At 40.6% G+C, this 15,769-nt stretch overlaps 1 protein-coding gene across 24 annotated transcripts in view; it reads right to left on the bottom strand.

Moving 5' to 3' along the window:
* Positions 1–15,769, bottom strand: part of LOC127377762 (regulating synaptic membrane exocytosis protein 1-like) — a 91,288-nt gene that overhangs the window by 72,473 nt on the left and 3,046 nt on the right. For 23 of the 24 annotated variants that reach the window (XM_051425964.1, XM_051426013.1, XM_051425954.1 and 20 more), the window contains exon 2: positions 12,004–12,078. The exons of the other annotated variant lie outside the window; for it this stretch is intronic. In XM_051425964.1, coding sequence (XP_051281924.1) covers positions 12,004–12,078 — 75 coding nt within the window. The remainder of the gene's footprint in view (positions 1–12,003; positions 12,079–15,769) is intronic. 24 annotated transcript variants of the gene reach the window in all.

The raw sequence follows: 15,769 nt of genomic DNA, 5'->3' as shown, positions 1-15,769 counted from the left end.
AAATTCAAACGCCAAGCCACAGACACGCCGTTTATTTGTCACAAATAGCACAACTTTTAACCGCGATGGTCTCGAGACTGCACTGACCAAATTTCTAGTTGAAAGTCTGATCAATTCTGTAGGAGGAGTACCACTATATTAAAAATGGCTTTATTCCTGTTGGGTTTGGGGTATGCGTCCAAGAGGCTTTTTTTTTTGTCTGGAAGAAAAATGACAATAATTCCTTACGTTTTAATAAAAAGCTGCTGTAATAAAAAGTCTTGTTAAGAAAAGCTAGAGAGCTTTTAATCTGAAAGAGATACAGGAAGTGTGTGTCTCATTGTCTCAGTTATCTCTACAGGCACAGCTTCCATTCACTTTCCAGAATCTCTTCCCAGAATGATCCTCAATCAAAGCTTAAAGTTTCAGTTAAACGGCTCCAAAGAAAAAGTTTCAGCCCGCTGCTCTGACATACAGGAGATGTGTCCAAAATAATAAGGCCGATAAAATAGCTGAGTCCAAACGTTGGCACCGCCGTCTCCACTCCTGGGCTCTCATAAAGCAGGGTGGCATCAGGTTGGGACTGGGAGCCAGCTTTGACTCTTTTCCTGTAGTGACTCAGGCCTCTATGGCCGACTATGAGTCACTCCTCCACTTCCTGGATCGATATTCAAAAAGCGGGCAGACATGAATCAAATAACAATGAGTCAGTGTCAGAGAAAATCACCTCGCAGCCATTTAGAAATTAAGCACTGCAGCTCTTTCTGTCTCCTTCTCATTTACTCTCCAACACTTATTTTCAAAGTAACTTCGGTCCCTTGTTGCTCTGTTGTGAGATGTTAAAGTGAAGACCTTCAAAAGTTTCACTCCCTCCAACTCTTCTCTCAAACCTGTCTCCCTCTCAGCATCCTGTCTACCTCCCTGTCTCACTCCTGTCTTTAATCTAGTCCCCACACACACACACACACACACACACACGCTCTTACTGTAGAGGAGTCATCTGCAAGATTGATTGGAACTCATTCTGTGTCCTATAATAGACGAGTATTAAAAAGTTTCCTCCCTCTCATGCTATTTGTGAAATTGAATGGAAGGTAAAATGCATGCCAGATTTAGAAATGGGTTTCCGCTTTGCAGCACCTGTGTGTATATCATGTGTGTGTGCACAGAAAGGGAATTTGTTTGCATGCAATGGAGATCCACCCACACTCACTTTAACACCTTATTATTTGCAGAAAAAAGATTTTATCACCTTCACAGGCTGATAAGAATCTGGGGATTATGAAACCGGTCATATACATTGTGTTAGGCTGCATCAAACTCACACAGAAAGGCATAATAGGTGAGAAAAAATGCTTAAATTCTGCCAAATTCCAAGACATTTTGTATTTATTTGGAGTTGTTAACATCATGAGCAGCAGGTCAGTTTTGCTGGTAAATGTACTTTATGTTGAAAACAGTATTTTGTAATAGAAAAATAGATATTCCTGTGAAAAATACTGTGTTCATGCGTTTTATGCATACACACAGAATGTAGTCTGTGTACCTGTATGTGTATAACTCCTGTGAGGCAGATCTCAAAATTGCATCTTTGTCGAAACGCTGTCCTGGTCAGGGCCGGATTAAAAGAGGACCCCGGGGCAAAACTGCACTGTGGAGCTGAGCAGGTAGAGCAGAAGGGTACAGTGGCATTTTAGTGCACTTCAACTGAGAACAGCTGCCTGCTGGTGCAGAAAAATTGATGCTGACTGATTGATAGAGCCATGAAATAGTAGAGTCTGTCACTACAAGTGACCCTTTTCACATGTAAGTAGTCCTGTGATCCACTGTTAATCTAAAAATATTGATTATTGCCACTTTAAATGATTGCAAATGACCTGCCACATGGTAAACCTGGAGTCTTTGGGCACCCTGAGGATCTGGTGCAGATGCATTTAGGTTGGTTGATGGGATAAAACACATAAAATGTGTCTTTTACAGTGTAGTGGTACAAAGAAAGGATCAGTTCACTGCCAGTATGGACAGGGGGAATGATTACAGCCACCAATAACTCTCTAATATGGCTTGGAAAGAATACGAAGCTATCCTCTGGCAGCAGCAGGAATTAGCATGTGACACATTCACTGATTTGTTTTTCACAGGGGAGACGGGGACGGTTGTAACCATGGAAGAAGAACTGGATACAGCGTTGGGGGCGGGCTAACTTTAATGCTCTTCTGGACTTTCCAAATGTAATCGGACTGAATGGATAAATATTGAAACCAGTCATTTTATGTTGGTGTTGATGGTCAAAATAATATATCCGCCGCCAGAGTGTCACGTGATGGACGCCATTGCTGTAGTTTGGCCACTATGTCGAGTTGGCTTCATATAGGACAGGGGACGGTAGTGACACCTTGAACTCCTCCAATCAGAAACACCTAGAGTGACTCTGCACATGCTCAGTTAGATTGTCTTTTCTTATTTCAGGTAAAATGTAACATTAAATCAACAGATGTATTTTTTGGACAATGTCCTGAGATATCTAGGAATTAAAACAACTAATAGTAGAATCACTGTTATGTAATAATAGACATGGCTGTAGTTCACCTGAGGTGAAAACATGGCTGATGATACTGCAACAGTTGTAACGCCTTCTTACAACCCTCCCTGAACCAAGGACATTATTATTATTTTATTTTGAAACCTAAATGCCTACATAAACTAGATTACATGCTAAGACACTGGAAACACGCCAAATATCCACTTAGATGTAATGTTTAAACTTGTTGAGGATGTGTTTCCCATATAATAATGATAATGATCATAATAATAACCATTTTCTTGCATCATAATTTGACTGCTTCCCCTCTTTTATGTGATGTTGTGTGAAATCATTTTAAAAATAAATATAGGTAAATCATAAATAATAATTTTCACTGTATTTGACTCAATTTTTCAACTTGTACATATTTCCAAAAACCTCTAAATACATTGTCTCAGTAGCCGACAGATTGAAGTTTATAATATAGTAAATTGGCAATTCCAGTGTAAATGGTTATTGATTTATTGGAGAAATTGGTACAACTGTCCCTGGTCTCTCCTATTTATTTTATGAAATTAAAGAACATATAAAATAAAACAATCTAAAACTGGATTATTCTCCTTAAAATGATTATTCTGAAAAGAGAAGCGATATGTTTTCATGAAATGTGATTTCTCTCTTTATAACATGATGAGCTCCTCTCTCTCTGTTAGTCCATGTATGTGCTGTGCTGTGGCCTGGCTGCTCACCATATGGCAGCAGGGACATGGAGAATCTCTCGCTCTCTAGTTTTCTCTGTCTGTGCCAAGCTCTGTTGTTCCTCCTCCGTCCCTTCCCCTCCCTCACTTCCGTCAGAGAACTCACCATGCTGAGCTGTTCGGCTGTACTCTCACCTCCCCCACTCCCTCCATCCCTCCTTCCATCCTCCCATCCTTCCCTTATATCACGCTCTCTCTCTCTCTCTCTCGTTCCCTCTCTGACAGTATTTACAACTTACTGGAGAAGAGAGACAAGTAATATTAATCTGTTGTCTGCCATCAGCGATTGCTCTCATTTGGGACTGAAGGTTTTGGCTGTGAAATATATATATATATATATATATATATATATATATATATATATATATATATATATACACACAGTAGAAGAAATGGAGATTGGAGTATGGAGATTTTATGGTAAAAAGCAGCAAAATTGTTTCTTTTGATGGTAAAAACCTGTTTTTAAGTTCAGTTCTGGTAAACACAGCTGCCACTTTTTTTTACCATAAAAAGGAAACTTTTTTTACAGTATAAATAAGAACAGATAAGGTTTTCGGGGGAAATCCCAACAGAGATAAAAAGAGATCATTTTTGCCAAAACTGAGAGTTGTGATTTAATACACAGCTGTATGTGACGCTTCCTACTCGAGCTCACCAAACCAACTCTCAACTCAAACCTCCCCCTTCCTCCTCTACTCATATCACCTCCCCCTTCCTCCTCTTTCTCTGGATGCACTTCCCTGACTGCCGTTCCAACCACCTTATCCTCGCTCTCTTCCTCACTCTCTCTTCTGCCTCCCATATTCTCTCTCAAAATATGATTTATTGTGATTCTCAAAACTAAAATCATCACTGCCCTGCCTCTCCAGTAGTAACTTAAAGGACCAATCTGTAGGATTTAGTGGCTTCTAGCGGTGACGTTGAAGATTGCAACCATTTGAATACAGCTCAGCTTTTAAAGCATGGAGGAGAAACTACAATGGCCATGAAACTGAATGAATCTAGAGCCAGTGTTTGATTTGTACGTTCTGGGCTACTGTAGAAACATGGCGGTTCAACATGGCGGACTCCGCCAGAAGAGAACCTGCTCCCTCTGTAGATAAAAACAGCTCATTCTAAGGTAACACATTGATTTTTATTTTCAGGTGATTATACACTAAAGAAAACACACCTATGAACCCAGTGGGGGTTTAAAACATGGAGCAATGGAGAAAAGGTAATGGGAACACCCAAACACTCATTTTCATATCCGTGTAAGGTGTGGTTGCCAGAACCACAACGCACGAGTTAAGAAAGCAAACTGCCCCTTCAGTGATTTACCCCAAAATTCCTCCGGGCACAAAATAAGATTTTGGGCTAAAAGAACTGGTGCTGAAAATGATCCAGAGGATGACCGGTTGTATGATGAAGAACGCAGCTACGCACAGAGGCTCTGATGTTAGTCATTTAAGCAATACATCCAGACATGAAACATGTTCTGATTTGCATGTTTATTTTTAACCAACATGACTCAACAAATGAGGCCCCCAGATGAACGGAGCATACTGTCTTTACAGTCATCACCAACAACAGTAATTAACGTTGTACTGGACTGTGTTATATTCATTCATTCAAGTGTTTATATATATATATATATATATATATATATATATTTACATTTAGAAAGAAAATTACACAATTTTGCAGACAACAGGAGCTGAGTATGAGACAGCTGGACAACAAAGGCTCAGTTAAGAGAACTGAATTAGATCTCGGTTGAACTTAATTCATCCAGTTTTTAAGAATGTGAATTGAGTTAAAATGAAATACTTCATTATTTCAACTTATATTACCGAGTTAGCTGCAAGAGTCTAGCCACTAGCAACTTCTCTCCTGAGATTAGTATTTAGTAGCTTACATATTATTAATATGTAGCAAAGACTCCCTAATGTACTAAAATAACGCCTGCAGTATGTTGAAGTGAACAATATTAGTGGATTTGGAATATTGGATATTTTCCACATTCAAACAGTGGTTTGGATTTTAAATAAAAGTTACCAAAAAGGAACAAAGTGTGTTTAGAGGCAGCGCGAGCACACACAAAGTGAATGCAGAGACAGGTGGTCGCTAATAAACACATTTTTACACTGAGGTATGAATTGAGTGTGTGAGAGCTGAAAATATTTTAACATGAGCAAAGTTTTATCATATTCAGAGTCTTTATGGTTTCACTTCACACAGAAGGGCAAAAGGAGACAACACATTGGATATTTTGCTTGCTAACATCTGTACAGTCGGTACAGTAGCTATTTGAGTTGTGAATCACACTTTCCCCTCGGGATGTGAACTGGCGATACGTATCGTATTGTAATACGGGGTTATAATTCAGTATATTGCGTTATAATACTATATTTTATTAATCTAATTTTAGGAAAAAACAAAAAAAAAAACACAAACACCCCCATATGTGTAAAATCTGAGTTACTTTTTTTAATGCAACCAGAACAGTGGAATCTGCATTTGTATTTGTCACAATCTCTGTGACATTCAACAACGTTTACAACGCTGTTATCCAGCTGGTTGATGTTTAAGCATAAAAACTGATAGTGTTTCTGACAATTGATACAATATCTTGATACTCAAGCGTATCAATATTTTGGTTCTCGAGCCGTAGTGCTTTTCTCCTCCAGTTTTATGTTTGCCCTACAGTATGAGGCTCCAGTTCAAGCTCATCCTTATAATCCCTTTATAATTGATCCCAATGCACTTCAGTAATTGTTAATGAGCACAGCATGTGCAACTGCATGCATGGTGCCGTATAAATCCTTATAAACACAGCTTTAAATAAAGTATAATGTAAATAATGATGCCTGAAATTTAATGAAGTCTTCAGTATAATACAATTAAAGCAATGAAAGACTTTTCAGGACTTTTTCAGTAAGTGTGGACACCCAGCACGCCACCGGGGCAGTGGGGTGGCTCTAACCATGTACCGTGTTACCACTTGTCAATGAGCCGACAACAACAGAACCCCCCCGCCAGTCATTTTATCGATCACTGGCTCCAGACTCCCACCCTGGCCTTTGAATAAAAGGACCAGAAACAGTCTGGGGCCCATAGGAGGGCGTTCACCAGCTCTGCGGTGTTGGTCAAGCTCATCGCCATTCTCGGCTAAGTGGGTGTTCAAGAGCGCAGTAGCTGCTGGACAACGGCGTTTACCACCAAACAGAAAGGAAAGTGTGAAAAGAAGAGAGCGGAAGATTCACTTGTAATTGGACAAATAGCTTAAAAAGACTATTTTTGGATTTAAGACGCGATAAACCACAGAGTGTAGAAGAGTGAAGGAGAGAGACGGAAGAAGAGACAAGAATAAGAAATAAAAGATAAAACAAAAGATAAGGAGAAGAAAGAGAGAGAGTGTGGGATGGAGGGAGGGATGGATGGGAGAAAGAGGAGGGACAGATGGAGAGAGCACCAGAGCCAACAGCAGAGCTAAGTGGGTAGTGTGCTCCCCAGACAGCGCTCCATATGGCCTGGCAAAGCCATACACAGCCAGGCAGCACAAACACACATATACACAGCATGTAAACGCACAGACACACACAGCGTGTATGTACACACCCAAGCACTCCTCGACACAAACAATCAAATTCGCACACACACGTAGTGCATATTCACACGTTGCCATGTACCCGCACATACACAGAGCTCCGTCTGAGGGGGGATGCACTCTTTAAAAAAAAAAGACAAAACTATCTCCCGTTGGTTGAATGTTTAATCTCCGTCGTATTTATGTGCCAATCTACGTCATTTAAGTCCTGACGCTTACTGTAAATTCAAACTGTAGTTTCTTTCCCACAAGCTGGAGTCGAAGAGGAGCGCTTGTTTTGCGTGTACGGGCGGTGACACTCCCTTCAGCTGCATCCACTGATTTATCAGAATGTACATTAATTATTTGTGTGATTTAGAATGAAGACATGGCAGGAAATGGTTCTGTGATTTGTTAAATCATCGCTCCCCGCGGGCGTGTTTGTCTAATACTGCAGCCGTCCATAAGGCGCTCACTGGGGTAGGACACAAGGTCTAATCAAATCACAAAAACTGTACGTTTGCACCTCAAGATTTGGAAGCCACAGCCGACAGTTGCTCAGTCTCATCGGCTGACGAAGCTCTTACAGACAGTTTGTCTTTATTAGTGCTCGGGTCCTATTTTTGTAGCTGTGTTTATGATAAAAGTGTAACAATGATGTAGTGACATCCGACGGGGTAAGAAGCACGAGGGTTCAGACCAGATCAGCATTTAAACACATATTTTAGCCAGAATACAAAACTACTTCTGTCAAGTAGAAACTGAAAGTTAGTCCCTGAAATGCACACCGAAGCTACGTTCACACACGGCACAAGTGACCCAAACCCAAAAGGCCATCGTGACCGTAGTCTGTTCACACCGCAATCTTCCAAACTTTCCTTAAAAATGTAAATATTATAATATAAATGTATTATTGGTTGAATGCTACTAACCGTGTATGATTGCTATCACCTTGCTCAGGGTAAACTCTTTTGTAAAACATGAACAAATACATACACAGAATGAACTTTCTTTTATTATGACATTTAGCGAGCTCTGGCTAACGTTACACTAGTAGACAGAAGTTGCCAGTGACCAGTGGCAGCACATCACACATGACCCGCTCTACTCTGACTCTGATTGGCTAGAAATCGTGGCCTTCGTTGGCTGGTTGGGTTGGTTAGGTTTAGGCATACCAGCAGCATAAATAAACTCATACACTCATATAACGTTTGGTTCATACCATCAAGTCATAAAAGTCTCATACAGAAATGTAATTGAGTGTCTGTCGCGTCCCTCCACGGTCCCCCGCTGGAGAAGAGACTCATGGGAAGACCAGGATAACAGCCAATCCCTGAAGGAAGTGAGGAAGTGACTCCTCGCCAATCCCAGGGGTCACCGAGGTTACTACGGGGCTGCTGGGCCATCGCCATGGTACCCTGCTACCAGGGGACACCTGGCCAATCACATTTAGTGATGTGAAGTGTAAACACCCTCACAGCCATGTTGCCTTCACAGACGGGGTTTAGTGTGCAGACGTGGGTGGTTGGAGGGAGGGACAGGGGTGGAGGGAGGACTCTCTGAGTTAAACTCCATACAACACTGGTATGCAGAAATACTGCATTAGTAACAGAAGAACTTTTAATGGTGGACTTTCAAAGGAACATACAAGTGTTGAATGACTAATAAACATTGCTAATTTAAAATGCATTCAGGAACACAAGGTCATTATTAACACACATTGTGACACATGGTGATTTTATCATTTGAAAGTCCTGTATATGGTGATTAACTGCAGCTGAAGGATTACATGTCCCCCTGCAGACTAAGAAACTTTTACAACTCCTGGGCTTATTAAAAGTTTTAAAACCCCGAGAGATGAACTTAAAAGTACACAGTGGTCAAGTTTAAAACAAGCCATTTTCTCTTTCAGTGCTTTAAGATTGCCAGCAGCTCAATCAACAGCTCACCAGAAGTCCATCTGAGCCGATCAACCTGACAACGTTTGGCAGGAACTGACCATCAGCAGCCAGGTTTCCCTGCCCACTTTATTTCCTACAGACGTTACATTCATTCTGTGAACAAACAGTATGCCTTCAGAGATACACAATGAACAGTCGATGTCTGCCATCCAGGGTTTCCCTGAGCTTTTTATTTAACTTACTGAAATGAGTACAGGAATTACCAAAGTCCTCCGGTATGAAATGATCCACATACTATAGGGCCATTATTGTGCAAATGTGAGATGAAGGTTGTGCAACTCAATCTCAATCTGTGTGTAATCACATATGTATCTGTATTTAGATTTGCAAGTGTATTGAGGTTTGTAATGTGTAGACAAAAATCTGTGAATGTGAAGGCAAATCTGTGAATGTATACATAAATTATATAGATATATAATCACATAGATTTACGAAGCTGCATGGGTCGCGAGGCCTCCTTGATTGTAAGTCATGTAAGAAAACTAAAGTGTTTGGTTCGGTTCAGTGAAGAAAAGCAAAATAAATTGTCTAATAGAACAATGGCTGAACACTGACTGTATTATCTGCTGAATGATGTGGGGAATACTGACCGTAAAGGCACAGATTGTATAACGTTATAAATGGGGGCCATATTGTGGGATTCCTCGGAGAAGCAGATGTGCTCCAGCTGACTTACTCTGTAATCCCACTTCACTCTCTGATCCAACAACACACACATACACACACACACACACTCTAACACAGACATACAGTGCACACAGATAGAGCATAAACAAGCTTTATCCTTTGATCATTGTGTGGCAGAAAAAAAAGACATTACTGGCTGCAGAAGTCACTGCGAACAGAAATGCGTGGAAACTCGCATATCGACGTGCAAATAAGCCAGCGGGGACGGAGATGCTCATATAACATCAAAGGGTGAAAATGACAGAGTCTGTTTCAAGTAACGTTTGCAATTCAAGTCTGTATTAACAACCACTGATCAAATAACTAGACTTTACACACACACACACACGGCGGTGAAGGAGCTCCTGACCAACCCATCAAGCATCCATTTCTCACAAATTGGAGACGAGATGGAAGGCGTTATTTCAACGAAAGCTAACCTCTAACCACCTGGATTGTCAGTGTGATGTTAGCTGGGAAGCTTACAAAGAGACAGAAGCATCTATGGAAGTACAGAGGTTGGCGGCTAAAGCTAAAAATGATATTTCTCAAAGTGAATCTGCATCTGAAAGTTTACACAATCATGGGAGTCTCCTCAATTACCGAATGATGCTATAGCTTTATGCTATGGTCATCTTTGACTGTTCTGTGTGATGTGTCAAATAGAATTAAATACTACAGTACCCATGATTCTCAACCAGCTTTGGTTGCTTTGTCCAGTAACAACCCGACACACGTTGACCTCCGTAATTAGATGCTGCTGCTTGGAACTTGTACTTGCTCTACTAAAGATTGTCTGTTTTAACTAATGATTCAACCGGTGCCCATCCAAATGCTGAAAATGCTCCAAACATGCTAATAAGTTCCTCCTTTCACAACCAGTCTGATGTAAAGTGGGAAAAGATTGCAGGGATGGATAACTTTACTGTTGTGTGTGTAAGAATCATCTATTGTCCAGTATCTTCTTCATATATATATACATATATAATAATAATAATAATAACTTTATTTACATTGCACCTTTAAAAAACACATATAAAGTTCTTTATATAAAGGGCCTCAACCTCTAGAACAGCCAGAAAGGGCCCCACGTGAGTACCTGAGACTGCAAACGGGTTCATAAGGGGTCAACATTTCGGCTATGTAGCTTGGGGCCAGACCAGGCCATTTGAACTGGTGTCGCTCAGATATGGTACGTGCTCGTACGTACCGGCTGAGCTACCAGTGTACCCCCATTGTACAATATCTTCTGTTGGTAGCTGCTTAACTTGCTGTAGCTTCTCTATTGAGTGACAGAAACACTGTAAGAATAAAGGCCTGGTCACATTAAACAGGTTCAACCTCAGTAATCCTGCACCACTGACCAACTGGAGAGACTGGAGTCCATATAGCTACTTAAAAAGACCGCATTGTCCAGTTAGCGTCCAGTCAAGCTAGTAGCCAGCTATCTTGGACAGCAGTTGTGACTAGCTAGAGCGGGGCTCAGCAACCTTTAAATCTGCTTGGAGCCGCAAAGACTTTTCTTTTTGGATTTGGAGGCTATAGCTAGTCTAGCTATGCAGACTCAAGACTGACAGCCATTGACGTTGAGGCAAAATATAGTATATATATTATATACACATAATACACAGGGGGCCACTGGAGAGGGGCTAAAGAGCTGAATCCGGTTCTGGAGCCACAGGCTGCCTACCCCTGTGCTAGGCCCTAGCAGGCTCTCTGGTCAGCTCTCTTGCCACAGTAGTTTTCCAGCTAGCACAGCGAGTGGTCACGACCTTCGAGCACCTCCTGTTTCACAAGGATGAACATCACTGTGCTACTTCCTGTTGGGACTACAGCTCGACTCCCATCTCAACATATTAATAATCTGGACCTCTCAATGGACTGCTGTAGATAAAAGTCGACTACATAGTGTGAATTTGCATTAAAAACAGCAGACGCAAATCCTCAATAAGAATGTTCCAGACACACAAACACATGATGGAAGTCATTCCTCCAGACGAGCAGTTGGCAGGAGAGCTGAGCAAACACCCCGAGCATCTGAATCCAGCCTAGAAAGCAATTCTACGGAGGAGGAGGACGACATCTCTAATGACTCAACAGGATCTGGACTGGACTTATCACACTGACCATGTCCATCCTCGTCTGATAGATGACAGACAGCAACCGGGCTGCGTGTGTTTAACAGGATATAAAGTCACTCAGAAAGTAAAGTAGTGCCTAAGAGATATTCTCAGTTACACCAGCTCAGTCTAAATCAGGTGCCTGTGTGATGCCATTCCACTTAGAGTATCATACAAATTGCATAACAATGCTTTGAGTCACCCTAGTAAAAGATAGTCACCAGAACATGAGTTTATCTTTGATACTGTTGACTCATCCGAGGTTTAAAATCGCAATAAAACAATAAAGTGAGGCGGGAGGACAGACGTCGGACGTTGTTTTGGACCACTGGGGTGAAATGACGTAAAAGTGACGCAAACATTTAGAGCCATTTTAAATTCCATATGTTGAGCTGCAGGTTGGATAACCAGCGCTGCCACTCACCGGACATCGTTTTGCTGCGGAGGTTTCTTCTGCCCAACCAGGTTCACCGTTCTCGCTTGGATTGGCTTCTCTTCTCTGGAACACACAAAGTTAGGAAAATGCTGTTAGCGCAGAGCTCCACTGTTAACGTTCATTGGTTTAACTTCTCTGTGATTTTGTATTTAGTTCATCTACTCCGAACTCCCATTTATAATTATTAACTTGCTAACGAAAGTCAGACGACTTTATCTGCCATCCTGTAAAACAGTAAAACCAGGAAACTGCTTTTAAAAGCAGGGTCCTATTTAAAGTCTTGGTCTGGATTTTATAGAAGTTCTTTAGATGTATTAAACCTCTTAAAATCCACTGACTCGCCCGCTTCAGCAGGTTCTAAGCTGCTTAGGTCACCTACACCAGTGGTTCCCAACCTGGGGGTCGGGACCCCCACTAGGGGTCAGCAAAGCTTCAGAGGGGGTCGCAGGGGCTTCTTGATTATAAGGGGCGTAAGAAAACGTATATTACAATTATTTTTGAGCGGAAAACAGCTACTGTACAAGATTATTATAATCTTTTCTCTGGAGATGTATCCACTAAAGCTGAACCACTGTTCTTTAACCGTCTTTACAGTTCACTCTTCCCAGCATCTCAGCAGAACTGTTGTTTTCAAAGTTTAGATTATTATTTAAGAATCTAATAAACTACCATGTCCTGCATTTGAAAAGTACGCAGTTTAATCAACCACAGAGTTCATAGAACAATAGCCAAGTGTCAGGGAAACACTGGATTTGTCAAAAAGAGGTCTATAAAACAAAATATGTCACTTAGTCAGGGGTCGTCAGTTTACTGAATGATAGAAATGTTGGGAACCACTGGCCTGTTTTGTGCCAAAGGAATTATATACAGTATTTTTCAAAATTTTCTTGCACTCCTAAAACTTTATATTTTAAGGTTGTTTACTCTAGTTGGTCTTAATTACGTTCTCACTCCTGACGAATTGTGGAGTTCTCTTTAAAAACCTTGCATTTATAGCCGTCTCGCCTCAGCTATTCTGTGTCAGCTGGAATGACATTGCACTCACTCAACCAGATGAACCAAACCAAAAAAGCAAACGCTCCAAGTCCAAACTGAACCGGTAAGAAGGCTCACTTACACTCTCACTGCAGTGTCAGGGATACCTTCAGATGACAGGCCTTCGACGACAATGACATGTTCTCAATACGTCCACTGACACATTTGCACTGTGATTCAAAACCATCTCATCCATAAACATGAACAGCGGGCTCTGATCAGTCTGATCACAGAGGAAACTCACGAGAGAAATCCCTGCCAACACCCACGCTGTCTAAAACAGAAGACGTGTCTTTTTATCGTCAATACTGTGGGTACCGCTCTCATTATGAGGCGCTTTTTGCACGTCAGGAGTGGTGATATCTCTTTGTTCCTCATAGATTCCTCATCCAGTATGCAACTTATACAAGTGAGATCCACCAGTGCACAGACACTGAGAATGGACTTTACAGTGAAGTCAGAGACATCTTGTGTCCAGCAGGAAAACTTGAGAAATTAACATAATTAGCTTATTCATAGATTCTGTAATTTTCTATGAGGCAGATGGAGTAGATGACTTTTTAAGGATTTTATTGTGGAATCTTCACGGTTACCGAATTGAAACTGCAGTATTTAATTGTTACAAAAGCATTTTTTGTCATATTTGCTGTTTAAATTTCACAGATTATCTGTCTCATGTACTTCTGTCAGGATACGGTGAAAGTTTCAGCAAATATTACATTCATAAAAGTTCCCTACTGTTGCTTTAAAGGACCACAACAGTGCAAGTTTTAGCCCCTTAAAGGTCCAGTACTTAACATTGAGGAGGATCTATTGGCAGAAAGGGAACATAATATTCATAAGTATGTTTTCATTAGTGTATAATCAGTGGTTTTAACCTCCATGTTTCTACAGTAGCCCAGAAGAGACAAGAGACACTGACTCTAGATAGGGACATTCGTGGCCACCGTAGTTTATCCTACACACTTCACAGCCTGCAGCGGTGTTCAGTTAGTTGCAATCTGCAGCTTCACCATTAGATGGCACTAAATCGCACACACTGGACCTTTAACTACTAATCAGCTTTACTCCACACTGTAATGTTTGAGGCATCCATTGGTGTCCATTCACTCACGGTGATAAAACAACATACTCTGCAAACATGCTTGAGTTGTGATATCTATCACGCTGAACATGCAGTCTACATTATTATTAATATTAATATTACATGGTATGAAACTGTTGAAGTGCAGATAGATTTCAAGAGGTTTCAGCGAGTCTGATAACAGATTTTCATATTGTATTAAAATGAGTGGAACAACAGATGCAGGTAAAAGTAAACAGTCATATAAGCTGTGGCTTTGACTTTACTACAGTTTTCTTCTCACCGTAACATTAATCCTGCCACAACCCATCAGTAACAGTTCAAATCAAGTAGAATTTATTTTATTTTACAGAAAATTCATCTTCTGGAAAGTGAAAGTGTTCAGTGCACATACAATTATCATCACTGTGTTTGTATTTATCTACCACAGAGACAAATCTAAATTTGATCATTAATAAGCTGATGAATTTGGATATGAGATGCAAGAAAGAACGCAGAGAGTCAGCTCCTCTTTGAATCTGGTAAACCTGCTTTGTCACACAGCTGTATTTAACCTATTTAGAGTTTATGGCCTTTACTGTCATTTTTTACAGTGTAGGTTTACCTTCCAAGTTTTAATTTCCAGGACAACATGGATTATTTCCAGGATATTTGCTCATTTTAATTAACTTCCGGGTGTTTTCATGACTGGAAAACTAGTCTCTAAATTTCCAGGACCCGTGGGAACCACTGACTGTATATATGGGAACCCTGAGATGTCTGAAAATGTAGAAAAAAGTCATTCAAATTTCAACAATATGGTTTACATAATGGTTTTTATTTGTGGTTAATGTGGACCAACCAACCCCATCCAACAGATTGCCATCAGCTCCAATACTGACCTCATTAAGCCACATTTAATTAGTTTTTTTGGCAATGTAGTTATAAAACTTCAGCTTTTCCATCATCAGTTACATTCATTCACCACAGGCTGCCGATTCAGATTTTTGTGTCAGAGCAATCCCTCGCCTCATGATACCTTACAGAAAAAATGATCCCAATCAGTTCCACACAAGCGTGTAATGTCATTTAGGGGGAAAAAGACAGCACCGATCCTGGATTCTCACTCTTTATCGACAGATTCCCTACGTTGAGGAAACAGGAGGGAAACAGCTGGTAGCTTGTAGTTGATGGAGTGGAGTTCTACCACATGCTCAAATACATATTTAAAGTTGTCTTATTTTCTTTTTACAGCCACACATCGAGGTCGTGGGTGAGGAAGATCGTGCCTTTGAGGTGGCAGCTCCAGAGCTTTGGAATAGCCTCCTGCTTCCACACAGACATTCAACACTTTTAAGACAAAACTCAAGACGTACATGTTTTCATTTTTGGCTTTTGGTTGCTTAGTATTTTATAATATTTTATTTTAAACTGTTCTAAGTCTTTACATTTGTGTACATATTTGATATTGCCTTATTTTTGCTTCTTTTATTGTCATTTATTGGTGTTTTGTGCATTTTTACTACTTTTCAGTGTCCTTTATTTGCTATTGTTGTGCAGCACTTTGGTCGACTCTGGTTGTTTTAAACGTGCTTTAAAATAAACATGATTTAATGCATCACGGTAGATCAGCACAGCTAAAATATTTAATAGAGT

Source organism: Dicentrarchus labrax, unplaced genomic scaffold (genome assembly GCF_905237075.1).
Source record: "Dicentrarchus labrax unplaced genomic scaffold, dlabrax2021, whole genome shotgun sequence".
NCBI lineage: Eukaryota > Metazoa > Chordata > Actinopteri > Moronidae > Dicentrarchus > Dicentrarchus labrax.
This window is presented reverse-complemented; position numbering and strand designations above follow the sequence as displayed.